The 17881-nt window shown below is 32.6% G+C and overlaps 2 protein-coding genes across 2 annotated transcripts in view; one reads left to right on the top strand and one right to left on the bottom strand.

Annotated features, from left to right (window-relative positions):
• Nucleotides 1-11242, top strand: part of LOC107677164 (SRC kinase signaling inhibitor 1-like) — a 62742-nt gene extending 51500 nt beyond the window's left edge. The window contains exons 19-20 of the mRNA XM_016471949.1: nucleotides 2718-2861; nucleotides 10523-11242. Of these exons, the coding sequence (XP_016327435.1) occupies nucleotides 2718-2861; nucleotides 10523-10537 (159 nt within the window). The 3' untranslated portion in view covers nucleotides 10538-11242. The remainder of the gene's footprint in view (nucleotides 1-2717; nucleotides 2862-10522) is intronic.
• A 2768-nt stretch (nucleotides 11243-14010) lies between these two features.
• fmnl1b (formin-like 1b) overlaps nucleotides 14011-17881 on the bottom strand; it is a 21724-nt gene continuing 17853 nt past the window's right edge. The window contains exons 20-25 of the mRNA XM_016471918.1: nucleotides 17417-17580; nucleotides 17224-17325; nucleotides 15993-16088; nucleotides 15784-15898; nucleotides 14644-14709; nucleotides 14011-14425 (exon numbers count right to left, since the gene is read on the bottom strand). Of these exons, the coding sequence (XP_016327404.1) occupies nucleotides 14325-14425; nucleotides 14644-14709; nucleotides 15784-15898; nucleotides 15993-16088; nucleotides 17224-17325; nucleotides 17417-17580 (644 nt within the window). The 3' untranslated portion in view covers nucleotides 14011-14324. The remainder of the gene's footprint in view (nucleotides 14426-14643; nucleotides 14710-15783; nucleotides 15899-15992; nucleotides 16089-17223; nucleotides 17326-17416; nucleotides 17581-17881) is intronic.

The following is a 17881-nucleotide window of genomic DNA, read 5'->3' as shown; positions in this document are numbered from 1 at the left end:
ATAATAATGAACATATTTAATAATAATAATAATTTTTATAATTAATAATTATGAATGTAATAATTATACATTTAATTATAAATAATTATGAATATTATAAATATACACTTGTATAAATATACAGTACATTATTAAATTATATTATATTACATTATTAAAATATATTATTAAATAAAATATTATTTTCTCACAATTGCAAATGTATCTCTTAATTGCTTTAATAATATGTTATCGAATATTAAGCATTAAATGTTATATAATATGTATTATTATTATGTCATTATATAATATTATTTATTTATTTATTTTATATTTCACAGTGTGATTATTTCTTATTTTGAACTTTCTCACAATTGGGCTTCCATACTTAATACCAGGTGGGACACTGGGAGTTTAAGATATCTCTCATAATTTTGAATGAAAAGTCACATATTTCCTCAAAGCAAGCAATAAAAATATGGATAAAATATGTTAAAAAAATTAAAATAGAAACTCTGTAACTGCAAAATGTACATGCAAATAATTATTATATCTGTCATTTTTACAGATATAACATTCTGACATAACAGACAGTTCACTTTTTTTCTTTTGATGCTAAGCAGTTGGAATAAACAGCATGTATCAGTCAAGGTCATCTCTTTTTCTCTTTTGTTATGTCAAGCTGTGCCTCTTCTTCACAGTGACAGTAATGTTGTGACACTGTGGTAGCAAATCAATTTTAACAAGCTTAAAGTCTTTAAAGCAAACCCTTCAAGAGCCAAGAACAAACAGACAACACAAAAAAACGTGTCAGCTACTGCGGTCTAAATGAACTGCTGGCTTTGCCCGCTCATCAGTCTCGACAGCTTTTCCATACACTATATGTTTCATAACTATGTACTTACCTCATTTTCACTCGTTCCGTTTACTGTATCAACAAGCTATTAGTTACAGGACACTATAGTGAAATTGACCAGTGAATTCAGGATGTCTGAAGAAGAAAACTGGCCTACTGGTCTGTTTGAGATATCTGGACAGCCTGTGTCTGTGTATATATATATATGTGTGTGTGAATCTTGTTGTCAGCCTGCAGAGATGCATTGTGATGAGTACTACTAATGTCTCACAATGAAAGAAGTGTGAAAGAGTGCTAATATCAGCTTCCTTGCACACATGCAGGGTGTCAGTCAACACAACTGCTGCATGCTGCTCTGTAGAAGTTCCCTGTGTCTCTTTCTTTCATTCTTATGAATGATTTCTATTTCTATTCCTTTGCTCTTTGATCCAAAACCTAGCAAACTGCATCTCTGTCTACATTTGCAGCAACCGAACCGGACTGTAATGGATCATGATGCTAAGCTAACGGCTTGGTTCTGCTGTGCACTAATGTGTAGTACATACAAAAAATGGATGGAATCTTTCAATTTTCAGTGCTGAATAAATTTCTATTTTATATTGTAACCCAGCTGCCATTAAAATGGGGGACAATATCCCATAGACTTACACTGAAGGCGAGACCCAAGCTGTATTTAGAAGCCGGAATATAGTAAAGACTGAGCTCTTTGACTTTTGGACACCCTAGCAACCGCATAGCAACAGCCTAACAACCACCTTCATTAACATAATGCAACACTCACATATTTTTAATGTGCTTTTAAAAGCTTTCTTAAATGCTTTATTTAACAGTATTATGTAATATTAAATAAATCAATTAAGTATTTATATGTTAAGTATTATATAATAATTATAATTTATTTAATAATAATGAACAACATTAATAAATGACTACTATTGTTATTAATATTTACACTATTAATAATAATAATAATAATAATATATTATTATTTCTTTCATTGTAACTGTTTTAATATTTCTTATTAAATAATATTATATAATATTAAATAAAGCAACTAAGAATTAAGCAGTTTTACTAAGTGTTAATAATTATAATATTATAAATAATAATAATAATAACAAAAGTCAATATTAATAATAATAAATTAATAAATTATTACTATTAGTTTATTATTATTATTATTCTGTTTATTTCTCACATTGTAACTATATTTTTATATTTCTTATATATTATTATAATATTGAATAAAGCAATTGAGTATTAAGCAAATAATAATAATAATAATAATAATAGTCAATATTAATAATAATAAATAAATTTTATTAGTTAATAATAATATTTGTATTATTAATGTTATTTTTTTCTCACATCGTAACTTTAATTTTTTACATTTCTTATTATATAATATTATATGATAAAGCAATTAAGTAAGTAACAAAATAAAATGTTATATAATAATAATAATAATAACAATTTATTGATAGTCAATATTAATGATAATAATCATTTGTTAATAATAATAATTATAATAATTATTATTATTATTTATATGGGCTTCCATTCCACTAACAGCTTACCAGTTGGGTCAAGACGCTGGAGGGTTATGATATCTAAAAGTTACATATTTCCTCAAAGCAATCAAAAACATAACGCAACTCTCACATATTCTTCAGAAAATTGTGTTAAACAGTCTTCATTCTCATCAGGAGCAGAGATGTTGGGCAGCACACTGGGTTTTAGAGCAGAGCTTTTATCATGACACTCTTCTTCCAACAAATGTGAATTATTCAAACTCAGTCCCATGACTTAAACACACACGGTAATTTTCCAGCCCAGCCCAGCCTGCTGTTGTTTATTCATGTTTGTTCTCTCTGGTTCTCAGCCTGTAGGCACTCCTCCGGGCTCCGCCAAACTGGTGCAGCCATCTGCCGCGTCCCGTCTGCGGCACCTGCAGCAGAGCAGCCTGGAGCGCCGCAGCAGGAAACAGCAGGAGGAACTCCCAAAGCTCCAGCAGGGTCAGCAGCAGGTATTCCACTTCTAACAATAGCCTGCCGACTGATGCTCGCTCTCGCTGACTTTACCTCTGCTCTGCGCTAAAAGGCACGAGTCAGAACTGTTGTTAAGTGCAAACTCATCCGTCGACTCCAATGACTGTAACACTTGCAGCCGAGCACGCACTTCCATAGAAGCTGCTACATCTCCCAGTTGCTGCACAGATGTTATGGTTTTTCACTGTGCGATGGAGTTCAGTATGCACAAGTCCTCTGTTTTCCCCGTATGCTCACAGATTACGTATTTTTCTCTTCCATGCTACATGAACTCTTCTTCCAGAACAAAACAGCACAATATAGTGCGTCACAATGCCAGGGAACGATGCCAAAAGACAGTCGCTATATTTCTCTCAATTTGTAGCTTTTTTCTACTCAAGGAGGAAAAAGTTGAAATTTAGGCCAAAAATTTGTTACGCAAGTACACAGATGCGAAAGCAGTGTTCACATACATTAACGTTCAAAATTATGGGGTTGGTTAGCTTTTTAATGTGATTGAAAGTCTCTTTTGCTCACCAAGGCTGCATTTATTTGATAAAAATAAAATAAAATAAATTGTTGTTACGCAAGTACACAGATGCGAAAGCAGTGTTCACATACATTAACGTTCAAAATTATGGGGTTGGTTAGCTTTTTAATGTGATTGAAAGTCTCTTTTGCTCACCAAGGCTGCATTTATTTGATAAAAAAAAATAAATAAATTGTGAAATATTATTAGAAATTAAAATGGTTATTTTCTATTTGAGTATATTTAAACATGTAATTTATTCTTGTGATGCAAAGCTGAATTTTCAGCCGAATGGATTCGAAAACGGTAAAACTCAACTGTTTAACTCTAGGGGAGTTGGAAAATGAGCCTATTTTCAAAAATAGTGGAGTGTTCCTTTAAGTAACTATACTGGTCTGAAGCACTACATTTTGATGAGTACTCAAGCTGTCAGATCCCAGCCGAAAGAAGCTTTTGTGCTGTGCTTATGACAGGACAGGTCAAGGTGAGATAGCATACGTGACCAAGATACTTTCTGACATTGTCACTGTGATGCTTTAATGTGTCAAAGCTTTTGAAAGATCGGTCAGAAAAGAGAAGGAATTGGAGATGAGACATGTGCTTTGATCATGGTCAGGTTTGGCTAGATATCACCCTGGAAAAAAAGGCATTTATTGTAGGATATGTTGAAGTGATCATGAAATTACTTTTTTTTTTTTTTTAAACCTAACATATTTACGGGGGAAAAACGCTTGAGATTTTATCCATAGAAGTTGATTGGATTGTAAAAGGTGGGTGTTATATACCAGAATGATTTTTTTTGGAATAATGCATACTAAATCATGGACAAAAGGATCAGGAATGTGTATTAAGAAAGTAAATAGGGTTAATTTATGCTTATTTGACATGAAACAGCTACATCATGAATAAAAAAGACCAGGAACGCGTACTTACTTACTATTAAGTAAATAGGGTCAGTTTCAATTTCACTTTATGATTATTTGACAGGTTCTAATTTAAAATCACTTAACGTTAAGAGGAAAATATGATCCAATAATGTACAGAAGAGTGAAGAGGAAAGGTAAGACTGCAGTGTTGCTGTAGTGTTGCACAGTCTCTATCTATCAGAGCAACTCGCAAAGTCAGCGCTCCCCAAAATCCATCCTGAAAGCACGAGAGGAGAGAGATTGTGTGCGAACCCTGAGGAAAGGAAGTGAAAAATTGAGTGGAAAGACAGAGAAAAGGAAGAGATAAGACGGTGAGGTTTGGTTTCTGCTGTCTCTCTCTCTCTCTCAGTCCTGCAGGGTTAAACGACAGACTATTAGCTCAGCGTAAGCTCCGAGTAAGCCAACCCGCTGCAGACTGTCTGATGCACTCCAGGGGGCAAATAAATGTCTCCCAAATCAAAATAGTGCATTTTTTAATTGGCAGTGACATGACTGCAAGATAAGATGTTTTACAGACAAGCCAGTTAAAGGAACAGATTACCTAAAAAGGAGAATTGCCATTTTCTCACCCTCACGTTGTGCACGACTTACTTTCTTTTGTTGCAGAAGAAAGGAGATATTTAGAAGAATGTTTGAGCTGCTGTTTTGAAGGTGATTTTTATTGCCAGGCTCCAAAAAGGACAAAACTGTTGAAGCTCATTTTCGCTTCGAATAAGCGTCTAAATAAGAAAGCTAATTGCAACTTCATATCTTTATAAGAGAAAAACATCAGAATTGCAAGATGTAAACTTAGAATTTAGAAAAAAGTCAAAATTGTGACGTGAACTCAGAATTAAGAGAAAGAAAATCAGAACTGCAAGATTTAAACTCAGAATTCAGAGAAAAAAATTCAGAATTGCAATATTTAAACTCAGAATTCAGAGAAAAACATCATAATTGCCAAATTTTAACTGTTTCTGATGTTTAAAAAACAGAATTGCAAGATTTAAACTCAGAATTCAGAGAAAAAAAATCAGAATCGCAAGATGTACACTCAGAATTCAGAGAAAAACATCATAATTTAAAAATGTTAAACTGTTTCTGATGTTTAAAAAAAACAAGAATTGCAAGATTTAAACTCAGTATTCAGAGAAAAAAAATCACAATCGCAAGATTTAATCTCAGAATTCAGAGAAAAACATCATAATTGCCCAATTTAAATTGTTTCTGATGTTTAAAAAACAAGAATTGCAAGATTTAAACTCAGAATTCAGATAAAAACATCATTATGGCCAAATTTAAATTGTTTCTGATGTTTAAAAAACAAGAATTGTAAGATTTAAACTCAGAATTCAGATAAATAAATTCAGAATTGCAAGATTTAAACTCAGAATTTAGATAAAAACATCATTATGGCCAAATTTAAATTGTTTCTGATGTTTAAAAAACAAGAATTGTAAGATTTAAACTCAGAATTCAGATAAATAAATTCAGAATTGCAAGATTTAAACTCAGAATTCAGATAAAAACATCATTATGGCCAAATTTAAATTGTTTCTGATGTTTAAAAAACAAGAATTGTAAGATTTAAACTCAGTATTCAGAGAAAAAAATTCAGAATTGCAAGATTTAAACTCAGAATTCTGAAAAAAAAACTCATAATTGCAAAATTTTACCCATTTCTGATGTAAAAAAAAAAACAAGAATTGCAAGATTTAAACTCAGAATTCAGAGAAAAACAAAATCTGAATCGCAAGATTTAAAACAAGAATTGTAAGATTTAAACTCAGAGAAAAACATCATAATTGCCCAATTTAAATTGTTTCTGATGTTTAAAAAACAAGAATTGCAAGATTTAAACAGAATTCAGAGGAAAAAATTCAGAATCGCAAGATTTAAACTCAGAACTAAAACATCATAATTGCGAGGAAATCATGTATGTTTGCACTATGTCTGTACTTTCTTCTACACTGGAAGCTCTTGTCGTCAAGTCAAATTCCTTGTGTGTGTAAACATACTTGGTAATAAAGCTCCTTCTGATTCTGTTTCTGAAATAAAAAGTCGGAATTGTGAAATAAAAGGTCACAATGACTTTTTTTTATTACGTGGAGGAAACATGCTTCCATACAAAACAGAAAAAGGCATACAGGTTTGAATCAACATGAGGGTGAGTAAATGACAGGTTTTGTCTGTGGCTGGATGGATTCCTGTCCGTGTGTTGTTGACTGAGAGGATTGAACAGACAATCACCGTGGCAACCGTGGAATGAGGCAAGCAGCCCCTCTATAGCAACCAGCGGAGTCTGTGATCCCTGCATTCCCATGCATCTATTAACTGCGGCTGCTCACTTGGTTTGATTTAATTCATCTGAATAACTGGAAGGTTTGTGGTTATGTTCGCAATGGAATACTAGCATGCATACGCCGTTCCTGTAGCTCAAACAGCACAGCGCTACAAACACCAAGATCATGGGTTTGATTCCCCTGGGAAAGCAGGAAATGGTAACAAAATGTACAATTATTTGGATAAAAGTGTCTGTCAGAAGCATAAATGTAGTGGTATACTGTATGCTGACTATACGTATGCATTTAACCCGAATTTGAATCTCAATCAAGAAAACTGGTCTAAAAATGATTCAAAGAATCACAGCTGATAACACTTGTTTATTAGTCAAGATGAGTGCATTACATAACATTGGATACTGTAAATAATACAAAACTCTCACTGCAATATTTTAGTATTGTTTATATAGTTATAGTATTTAGTAATTTTATGTGATTTTTTATATTTCTATTCAGCTTGAATTTTTTTTTCCAGATTTTTAGCACATCAATTTATAATGAAACTTTTTTTATTAATTTTTTATTTCAGTTAGTTGCCAATGCAATATTCCTTAAAAATACTTAAAAAAAATTGTAATCTATTTTATTTATTTATTTTTTGGTTGTTTTATTTTTCTATTTGACTATTATTTTTCTATTTTTTTTCCATTTTAGTTTAGTTTTTGTCATTTTAGTACTTCAATAAAGCCAATGTAATGGCTTTAATTTATTTTTTATTTTAGTTTGAGTCACTATATTACTTCAGTTTATAATTAAATTAAATTAAACTTTGATTTTTCATTGGTTTAGTGTTAGTTATACAGCACTACTTATGCTACTATAGTCATGTCAGTCTTTATGCTCCACAGAAACCTTATGAATTCACTTATGAATGCACTTTAAACAGTGTTAAACCAGTGTTTTATGGTGAATGGCACATCTGTAAGTGAGCTGGAACTTGATAGTACTTGCTCTATTTGCTTTAAACTAGATATACTAACTAAATTACTCATTTGTTTTGTTGCAGCTATAGTGAGTGATTAAAAACGCTGCTAAGCCAGCAGTACTGTACAAGCCAGAGTTTGTTCTCCAAAGGCACTTACACATTAGTTTTCTTCTAATACCCTTCTGGAAGGGCCTCTAATCTTCCCTCGACTGTGTGTGCGTTCAGACAGCTGTCTTGATTAGCGCCGACAGCAGATCAGTCTCGTCTGTGTGCTCACTGCAGTCTCAGCCGAAACAGGACACAGTTCCCAGTCATCAGTCAATGCCCAACAGCTCCGGCTTTGTTCCCAGGCAAAGATCTGGCTAATTTGGCACAGCACCGAGTGCGGCAGGCCGTCATCTCCCGGAAAGAGTCTTCGCTCGGGCTTAATGGGAGGTCTGTGCCATGAATCGTACAACAGACTGTCTGGACACTCGCTCTGCATCCCTTTCTGGAAGGGCCTCTAATCTTCCCTCGACTGTGCGCGCGCTCAGGCAGCTGTCTTGATTAGCGCCGACAGCAGATCAGTCTCGTCTGTGTGCTCACTGCAGTCTCAGCAACAACAGGACACAGTTCCCAGTCATCAGTCAATGCCCAACAGCTCCGGCTTTGTTGCCAGGCAAAGATCTGGCTAATTTGGCACAGCACAGAGTGTGGCAGGCTGTCATCTCCTGGAAAGAGAGCCTTCTGGAAGGGCCTCTAATCTTCCCTCGACTGTGTGTGCGTTCAGACAGCTGTCTTGATTAGCGCCGACAGCAGATCAGTCTCGTCTGTGTGCTCACTGCAGTCTCAGCAACAACAGGACACAGTTCCCAGTCATCAGTCAATGCCCAACAGCTCCGGCTTTGTTCCCAGGCAAAGATCTGGCTAATTTGGCACAGCACAGAGTGTGGCAGGCTGTCATCTCCCGGAAAGAGAGTCTTCACTTGGGCTTAATGGGAGGTCTGTGCCATGAATCGGACAATAGACTGTCTGGACGCTCGCTCTGCTGACCATTTTGGCTCAGTGAGGGCAAACACAGAAGGCTGTGAAGATGCAGTGTTTGAAGGGATTATTTATTCTTGAAAGGTCAAATTGTTTGTTGGCCCTGAGTGAGAGATGTTGGAACTGGGAGTGTTTGTGTGTCATTTTCTGGGCCTCTTTCAGTGGTTGGTTTGTGTCTCGGGGGTGTTGGAGGACTTTGCTGTAGATGTTTAATAAGGTGGATGAAATCGTGCTTGTAGAGACGCTCTCAGCACTGCGTTCGCCGAGTGTCCTTAAACAAACTGAGCGCTGTGGGAAGCAGTGAGGTGGAAAAATTATTCAGCCTGATATTCTAAGCCGAGTTAGTGCTGCTGTTGCGTGCTTTTGAGCTTAGCTTGCTCATTTGTTAGTGAATCATCTACATACACTACCAGTCAAAACTATGTTTGAAAAAAGTCTCTTATGCTCACCAAGGCAGCATTTATTTGACTAAAAAATACTGTAAAAACAGTAATATTGTGAAATATTATTACCATTTAAAATAGCTATTTTTAATAGCAAGATATTTTAAAATGTAATTTATTCTTGTGATCAAAGCGGAATTTTCAGCATCATTACTCCAGTCTTCAGTGTCACATGATCCTTCAGAAATCATTCTAATATGCTGATTCGCTGCTCAGTTATTAGTGTTGAAAAATCAATGTTTTTGCTGCTTAATATTTTTGGGGAAATTTTGATACTTTTGTCTTTGATGAATATAAAGTTCAAAAGAACAGCATTTATTTGAAATATACATTTTTTTTGTAACATTTTAAATGTCTACTGTCACGTTTGATGAGTTTAATGATCCCAAATGTATTAATGATGCTGTATCATGGTACCGTTTCCACAAAAATATGTCAACAGCACAACAGCTTTCAACATCGATAATATTCAGAAATGTTTTAAATAAATGGAGTTTTGGTGAGCATAAGAGACTTCTTTCAAAAACATAAAAAATCTTAATTATTCCAGACTTTTGAATGATAATGTATATTCCAAATTATTTTATCAGAGAAAAATACAAGGCTTTCCAGCACAGTGCCACAGAAATATCTTGCTTGTTTTTGCGGTTGCAGCTAGTTTAAGAACTCAAATTAGAAAGATTTCAGCTTTTTGAAGCCTTCCTTCATTTTCTATCATCAGCCTCAATAGGTGGGTAAATTTAGCTACATTTTCACATACTGTGAATTTGGTTGTTCCTCTGTTGGTGGCATAGTTAATGTCTCTCTGCCCTTCCCCAGACAATATTTTAAATCAAAATCTGAATATGAACGTGATCGCAGATGGTGTATCTTCCTGTTTATCACCCTGTACCTGAGCACACTTATATCTCATACTTCATATTAAGCAGTGTTCATTTAGTATTATTTATATACTATTACAGTATTTATTAATATTTAGTTTTAGCGTTTATTTTTATATTTGAAGTTTTCATTTTAGTTTTAGTAATTATATGCTTTAGACATATTATGACAAAAATGATAAAAGTATTGTCATTTTATATATATTTTTTTTCTTTTTCTTTTTAATTCCATTTTACTCCTTTTAGTTTTAACACATTTTTAATAGTTTTAGCTTTAGTGTATTTATATATATTTTTTTGTTCGTTTAAAGTTCAATATGTTTGGTTTTAGACCTTTTCGTTGGTTTACAAACTGTTTAGCTACTTTGACTCGATAATCTCAAATTCATGCTTCTTTTAACAGACTATCACAGTAACAATGAGGAAAGACTGCCTCCTGCTGGCCATTATATGTATGACAAAAGGAGGAAGGGAAAATGTAGTCTTTCTATCCTAAACGTTTAGTGGACCCATTAGAAAGGTTGCACTGGAAATGACAATGCACTGATTATTCTTTCTTTTCTCTTCTTTTATCCACTCACCTGTCCTAACTTGCTTGTATTTTATCCTCAGTCCATCCTTTCCTGACCTCTTCTTATTATGCTGAGGTTATAATAGCCCAGCGCATTTCCCTCTATAAGTAAATATAGTTATAGCACACTTAGTTGTAAAGTAAGCAAATAGGATTTTAATTCTGTTTAGGATAATGGTTAAGTATTTAATTGATTTTATACTATTGTATGAGTCAGATTTCATAAAGGAAGGAAATATATTTTTAGTCCAACTTCCTTTTCTGCCTCATGGCCTCAGATTGTCCTAGCATTGCCAATCTTTTTTTTTTTTTGTACCGGCATGTTGACTATCAGCCCTGAGTGGTCCTACATGCCCCCCCCTTTACCCTGAGATCTGATCCTGTCTAAGGTGAACACTTCATGGCGACGATGACCCTAGAAACCAGGGGAAGCACAGGTGACCTCTGAGCCTAAATCATCTCCCAGCTAAAGCACAACACCTCAGTACTGAAGAGCTCTGACCAAGGTACGAGTCTAATTGTAATTTCATAGTAAAGCTGGTCGGAAGGATGCAAGTAATGCAAATAACAGCCAGTATATGTACACCGAATAAACAATGTAATCTATATATGGTAAATAAAAAATGAAGCAGTTACAATCTCCTATGTAAACAAACTTATGGCAATATATTCGAAAAATATTTTAGTGTGAATCTCATTAAAACATGCACAGATCACATTTCACCGCAAAATGTAAAAATAAAAATGCATTTTGCATAAAGAAAATCAAGCTTCTTTTTAGGACTATTATGATGTTTTTACACTACATTTATGCCAATTTAGCATAATTTACCCCAAAATGCATCCTTATTGCAATATATATATATAATTTATTTATTTTTTTTCATTAGTGCTTTATTTTTAAATTCACATAAGTGCAATATAGTAATTTAATTTAATTTAATTTATACATTTTTTTATTTAACAGTAAGTTAATTAGCAAGTTTAATAATAAATATAGTAAATAATAAATATAGTAAATACATATTTAATGCAATTAGCAATTTAAGTAATTCATAATATATTAAATATATTTTTTTAAATGTATTTTTGGTGCATTACAGTAATGAGAATTTTTCTGTAAGCAAAATATCATTTATAATTTCTTTGTTTTTATTTTGAGGTGAAATACGACTGGTACGTGTTTTCGACAGGTTTCATGAGATTCACCCTTTAGCTAATGTGTAGTTTGGGTCAGTTTTAGAGAGAAAATTAGAAATAATCTTAGCAAACTGTACTTTCTGTAAAGAAAATCCAACTAGAAAATATCTGTAGCACAACTACAAACAAAAATGTGTTAAATAGTAAAAAGTTAAATAGTAAAAATCTTGACGCTACTGGCAAATAATTGGTAAATATTTATCAAGTATAAGATAGATAGATATTTTATATAAGATTAACTTTTGTATTTTTATACTAAAAAGGGAGAATGTGTTAACATTAGATAGCATGCCTTATCCAAATTCCCATTGTATGACTTGTTGAAATGAAGAATGAAGCCTGGGATCTGTTATGTGAATGGAATCAGTTTTCGATGTGTTTCCCCCAGTGGATCTGAAGTGTGAGAGCGGCTTTCATTTCAAAGCATATATTTTGTTACGTAACATTTGACAGCACATTACACTGTACGTGTGAAGCACTTTGTGTCACTGGGACGTATTAGCAACGCATGATAAACAACCAGTTGGCTGTGAATAATAAATTGCTATCGACTGTTTAGATCAATATTCTCATTCATATTTAATGGATGCCCAAGGGATTGTAAACAACTGCCCCACTGCCATTGTTTTCCCATTTTCTGCTAAGAAATATATATAGCTACAGTATATATAAGACGTCCATCAGATGCCTGATACATACCTCATAACTTTCTTTTTTCGTGTCTTAAAATGACTTCACTGAAGTAGAATAGACCCAAACTCTGATGCGACACACATCCGAGCACCATATGCTGTGTTAAAACACTGAGAAACGTCCAAAATATATGAACAGAAGAACTGTGTAACTGTATATAAACTGTATGATCATGGATATGTTCATTTAGGGTATTTTTTGTAAGCTTTTTTTTTTCTACCAAAAGCGTTTGAAAGATCTGAACTGCACGTAGATATCCTTTCAAAGTCTGCATGCAGAATCCTCTCTCTATAAGTTCTGTTTACAAGTGTAAGATAGATGGATTTCTGTATTAATAAATAGTTTTTTTTTTTAATAAATATAATTGTATGTGAGTAGACGGGTCAATCGGATCCTATTCACTGTTGTCTGATCTGTAACAAACCATTCAAGCATTCCAAACCTCTGAATTTAACATGTCCAAAAAAGAAAAAGAAAAAACATTTTTCATTAATGCAACATATAGAATATATATAAATCTATCGATGACTTCTTGTGATAAAACAATAACAGTGTGAATGCAATGTTGACCAATAGAAATATATCTATATGGAAATGTTATAATGCAAAAGTTGTTTTAATGTTGAAAAACCTCGTCTGGTTTTGTATGTACAAGAGACTGTTGGTTTTGAATGTTCTTGTGCTGTTTTTGTGACTATTAAAGTGAATATCTTCTATTACAGTCTCGTGCGCTAATTGCGGTGCTTTTTTTGTAAATGCCAATTTTGCATCCAGTATAAAATCTTTATTATGTCATACACAGAAAGAAAAAATTGATTCATATGAAAAAAATAAATATACACATACTAGACAAAGCTAGTTTTCAGTAGTTGGTGTAAGTGTACAGTCAGCATTTCAAGAATACATGTAAAGATCAATATAAAGTGACAAAATGTAGCTGAAAATCCAGTTGTTAAAGGGTTAATCTCACAAAATCTGTCAGGAATATGCTTTATTTCACCCCATAATCAGAAGAAACCACCAATTTTTTTAAATGTCAAATTCTTCATTTTTTTTTATGTATATTTTTTATTTTGGTGCAAAATATAAAATATACAAGCACATGTTCAAATTCTTCTAATTTCATAATTGTTTCTTTTAATTTTGGGGCAAAATATGAAATGTATAAGCACGTTAAAATTCTTAAAATTTCTTAAATATTTTTTATACATTTTGGGGCGAAATACGAAATATTCAAGCACATGTTCAGATTCTTCAAATTTATTTACTTTTTCTTCTTTTAATTTTGGGACAAAGTATGAAATATACAAGCACATTCAAATTCTTCACATTTCTTTTAAACTTTTGGGGCAAAATATGAAATATATGAGCACATGTTCAAATTTTTCAAATTTCTTATTTTTTTCCCCTTTAATTTTGATGCAATGTATGAAATATACAAGCATGTTCAAATTCTTAAAATTTCCGATTTTTTTATTTACATTTTAGGGCTAAATATGAAATACTTAAGCATGTTCAAATTCTTAATTTCTTTTAATTTTAGGGCTAAATATGAAATACTTAAGCATGTTCAAATTCTTAATTTTTATTTATTTTTTTTACATTTTTTGAGTTAAATATTATATATACAAGCACATGTTCAAATGTTTCACATTTCTTTTTTTTTTCCTTTAAATTTTGGGGCAAATTTTGAAAGCACATTTAAATTCTTCATATTTCTTAATTATATTCTTGCAATTTTGGGGCGATATATATAAAATATACAAGCACGTTTTTGACAGGTTTCTTGAGATTCACCGAGTTGTTTGTTATATTGTACATAAATAGTTGAACTTTTATAATTTAGATATGCAAATAGCTTAATGTAGCTGTTTAAATGTTTCTTGTAAACTGTTTTTGGCTTCATGTGTGGTGTGGCTTCGTCGCGGGATGCTTTGAGCTGTGTGTGTTTCACAGAGAGATGTCAGACGACACGGGAAGCTGCTGAGCTGGTTTCCATTTGGCGCTTCGTCTTCCTCCGTCTGCTCTGATGTACGGCTGCTTCCTCAAATCTACACAGACACACACACACACGGTCAGACCCACCCTGATGAAGATACCTGAAGATTTTTGAGCTTTTCAAAAACTTGAAAGAAAGGGAAGCATCAGAGATCTACACGGAGGAACTGAGGGAGTGTTACAGAAGAGCATAAGTAGATGAAGAGCGATACCTTCAGAGACAGAGGAGAGGAAATGAGAGACGGTTATAAAGAAGTGTCTTCGCAGAAACCTGAATCACAGAACAGACGAGACGAGCGCTTCCCAGAACGGGCCGTAAACGGTACCGCCTGCAGAGCTGACAACCACACAGAGACGTTAGAGGAACGCAGAAATAAGACAGGCAGACTAAATACACAATATAGTATGAATATCAAAAGGAACAAAAAATAGTGACTGAAATAACTGACAAAATAATTGAAAAAAGAATTAGAATAGGCAAAGAATCCCAAGATGCATAGTGTTCTGGCCAAACTGAATTTTATATGAATGTACAGTGAGGCTAATGGGCTATAAATAAAAGTCAATGTGTGTGTATATATATATATATATATATATATATATATATATATATATATATATATATATATATATATATATATATATATATATATATATATATATATATATATATATATATATATATATATAGTATATGAATATTATATTTTGACATTTCTAACATTTTTTCTAATATTTTTAGAGATATTTTTAAAATATTTTTATAGTATAAATGGGTCTTTATACAAAAGAAAATAAATACTGTATATTTATGATCTATATTAATAGATTATAAATACATTTATTTATTTTTATAGTATAAATGAGTCTTTATAAAAATGTATATTATATATATGGTTCAATATATAGTTTATAAATACTATATATTTACATTTATAATGTTTAAATTATAAAATATAAATAAAAACATTTCTAAATGGGTCTTTATAGTTCATAGATACTATATTTACATTTTTAATATTTAAATGGGTCTTTATACTAATATTTTTCAATATTTTTGTATAAATTATTTTTCAATATATTTATATTATATATTATGTATAAATATCCATTTATGTTATTATAAATGTGTATAAAATATTATCTAAATGTTATTTTTCTTTTAAGTTGACAGCATCTTTTTCTACTCCCCTTTAGAGTACATTAAACTATGGCTGTCAATAGAAAGCAGAATATCAAATTTAGTCAATTGTAATTATTTTATTTTTCCCTGAACATTTGGCATAGAGGTAGGAGTTGGGTTTTATTTGCACCATTTATAATACAACCCCTAACAATGGTAAAATCACTATCACTAAAATCAAGTTTATTGTAATATTCAAAGTTAAGGCACTGGTTTTCTGTAAAGAACCTGTGATGATGTCCTCGATGGCTCCGTCTTTGCCCTCTCTCACGAGCGGCGTCATCTGCCTGCGCTTCAGCTCTGTGATCAGATCCACCCGAGGGAAGCGTGGCAGCGCCGGCATCTGAACACGTCAACAAACCCGTGAGTCCTTCATATTCACTTCCTGTTCTCCACTATTTCTGTCTCTGTCTATCACGCATTCCTTCATTACTCACTGCTGTGCTCATGGGAGGGTCAGAGATGGGTAAATCTGTGCCGAAATCAGTCTCCGAGATTTTCTTCTTGCGCTGTTTGTTCTGCTGCTCGGCCAGCTACAGAGAAAGAGATTCATCCGTCAGTCAGCATGCCAGAGGAAAGACTGGGGAAAAATGATTTGTACAAAGCAGCGTGCCAAGTTGCATACTATCTGTACTAGATGAGGAGAATAGGATTGGTGTTAAATATAGTGTGATAGAGATGTCTGGGTGGGATCTTTACGGGGATTCTAGACGTAACCTATTTCAGTCGTTTTAATATTATTTATATATATTTATAGTATTTATTAATATTTTTAATTAGCTTTTATTTTCAGTTTTCATTTTAATTTTTAAAGTTGTCTCTTTGCCTGTTTTTGTCTATTTTATTTTTTATTTTTCATAATTTATTTATACTTTATATACTGTATATAAAAAAAGTATGTTTATTGGAGTTTTAGTAATTTTATTACTTAAACTTATTTATTTCAGTTAGTTTCCAAAGCAGCATTTGTAATTTTCTCATTTTAAGCTTGTTTTTCATCTAATATTTAGATTTTATTTTGAAGTTTTAATCATTTTCTTCTGTGCTTTTGTCATTATTATTATTATTTAAATATTTATTTTTGTTTTAATTTCGATTATTTTACTTTATTTATTTCAGTTAGTTGCCAAGGCAACATTTCTAATTTTCAGGGGGGGTATCTAATATTTATAATTTATTTTATTTCAACTTTATTGTGATTACTGAAAACAACTTTTAAATAGTTTTTGTTTTATTTATCAATAACAACCCTGGCTAACGTTGGGCTAAATATATACAGATTATTAATTATTAAGACCATTAATTTGTATATTGTCAAAACTAGTACTTTTAAACCAAAACCAGTACAATTAAAATAATATTCAATCTGAATGCACTATATGGTGTCATATGGGGTTTTGAAACAGATATAATTAATTTATCAGAACATTTCACTATTTCATGTCAGGCTTATTCACTGTAAAAAAATATATATTTTTTTAGAGTTGTAAATAAAACAAACATTATTGGAGTATATTTTATAATGCCATTTCCACTTAAAGATTTAATTCAATGTGTTACTTGCCATTTCTTTGTAATTATTTGTGACATTTTCTAGCAATTTCCAGTATGCAATACCAGTATGATATATGCTGATGTGATATGAGCACTGGGTAATAATTTCATCACCTTATATGCTTTGATAAACCTGGCAAAAACAGGGAAAAACACAGAAGGAGGTGTGGATTTGGGATCCTCTCCGAAATACTCCACCACTGAGTGACAGACCTCCTGTAGAGACACACAGACGATCCAGTCACGTAGAAGCTATTATTCACTGCTGTTCAGAAAGGATTTCACACAGAACTAAACTCATCTCCACCTCTGCAGTTTTGCTGTCTTTGACCACAGAGTCCAGCAGACTGCCATTATTAGACATGAAGTTTGTGAGGACAACGCTGTCCTTCTGCTGGAGAAACTCCTTACGCACCACCTCCATTCCCTTCTCCAGAGATCGAACATCTGCAAGGATGCTGTCCAGAGAGACTGAGAGAAACATGCAGGTCAGTGTATAAATATATAGCTTTCATTTAGCAGATGCTTTCAGCAAACTGAGATTTGAATTTACAACCTTTAGGTTACCAGTCTGGATTTTTTTAGCTTCAAAGTTGGTTTTGATTTTTCAGTTTTGATTGCCTGTGTTTAGATTTGGATAATTACAAATATTCCTTTATGCGCTTTAATTGTACTTTATCGTAGATAAAACGTGCACTCTAAACAATGCTGGGTTAACTATAACCCAGCGCTGGGTTAAAAAGGGACAAACCCAGCTATTGGGTTGTTTTGA

Source organism: Sinocyclocheilus anshuiensis, unplaced genomic scaffold, assembly GCF_001515605.1.
Source record: "Sinocyclocheilus anshuiensis isolate Anshui unplaced genomic scaffold, SAMN03320099.WGS_v1.1 scaffold392, whole genome shotgun sequence".
In the NCBI taxonomy this organism is placed as follows: domain Eukaryota; kingdom Metazoa; phylum Chordata; class Actinopteri; order Cypriniformes; family Cyprinidae; genus Sinocyclocheilus; species Sinocyclocheilus anshuiensis.
The sequence above is the reverse complement of the archived record's forward strand: the minus strand, read 5'-3'. Positions and strand labels throughout refer to the sequence as shown.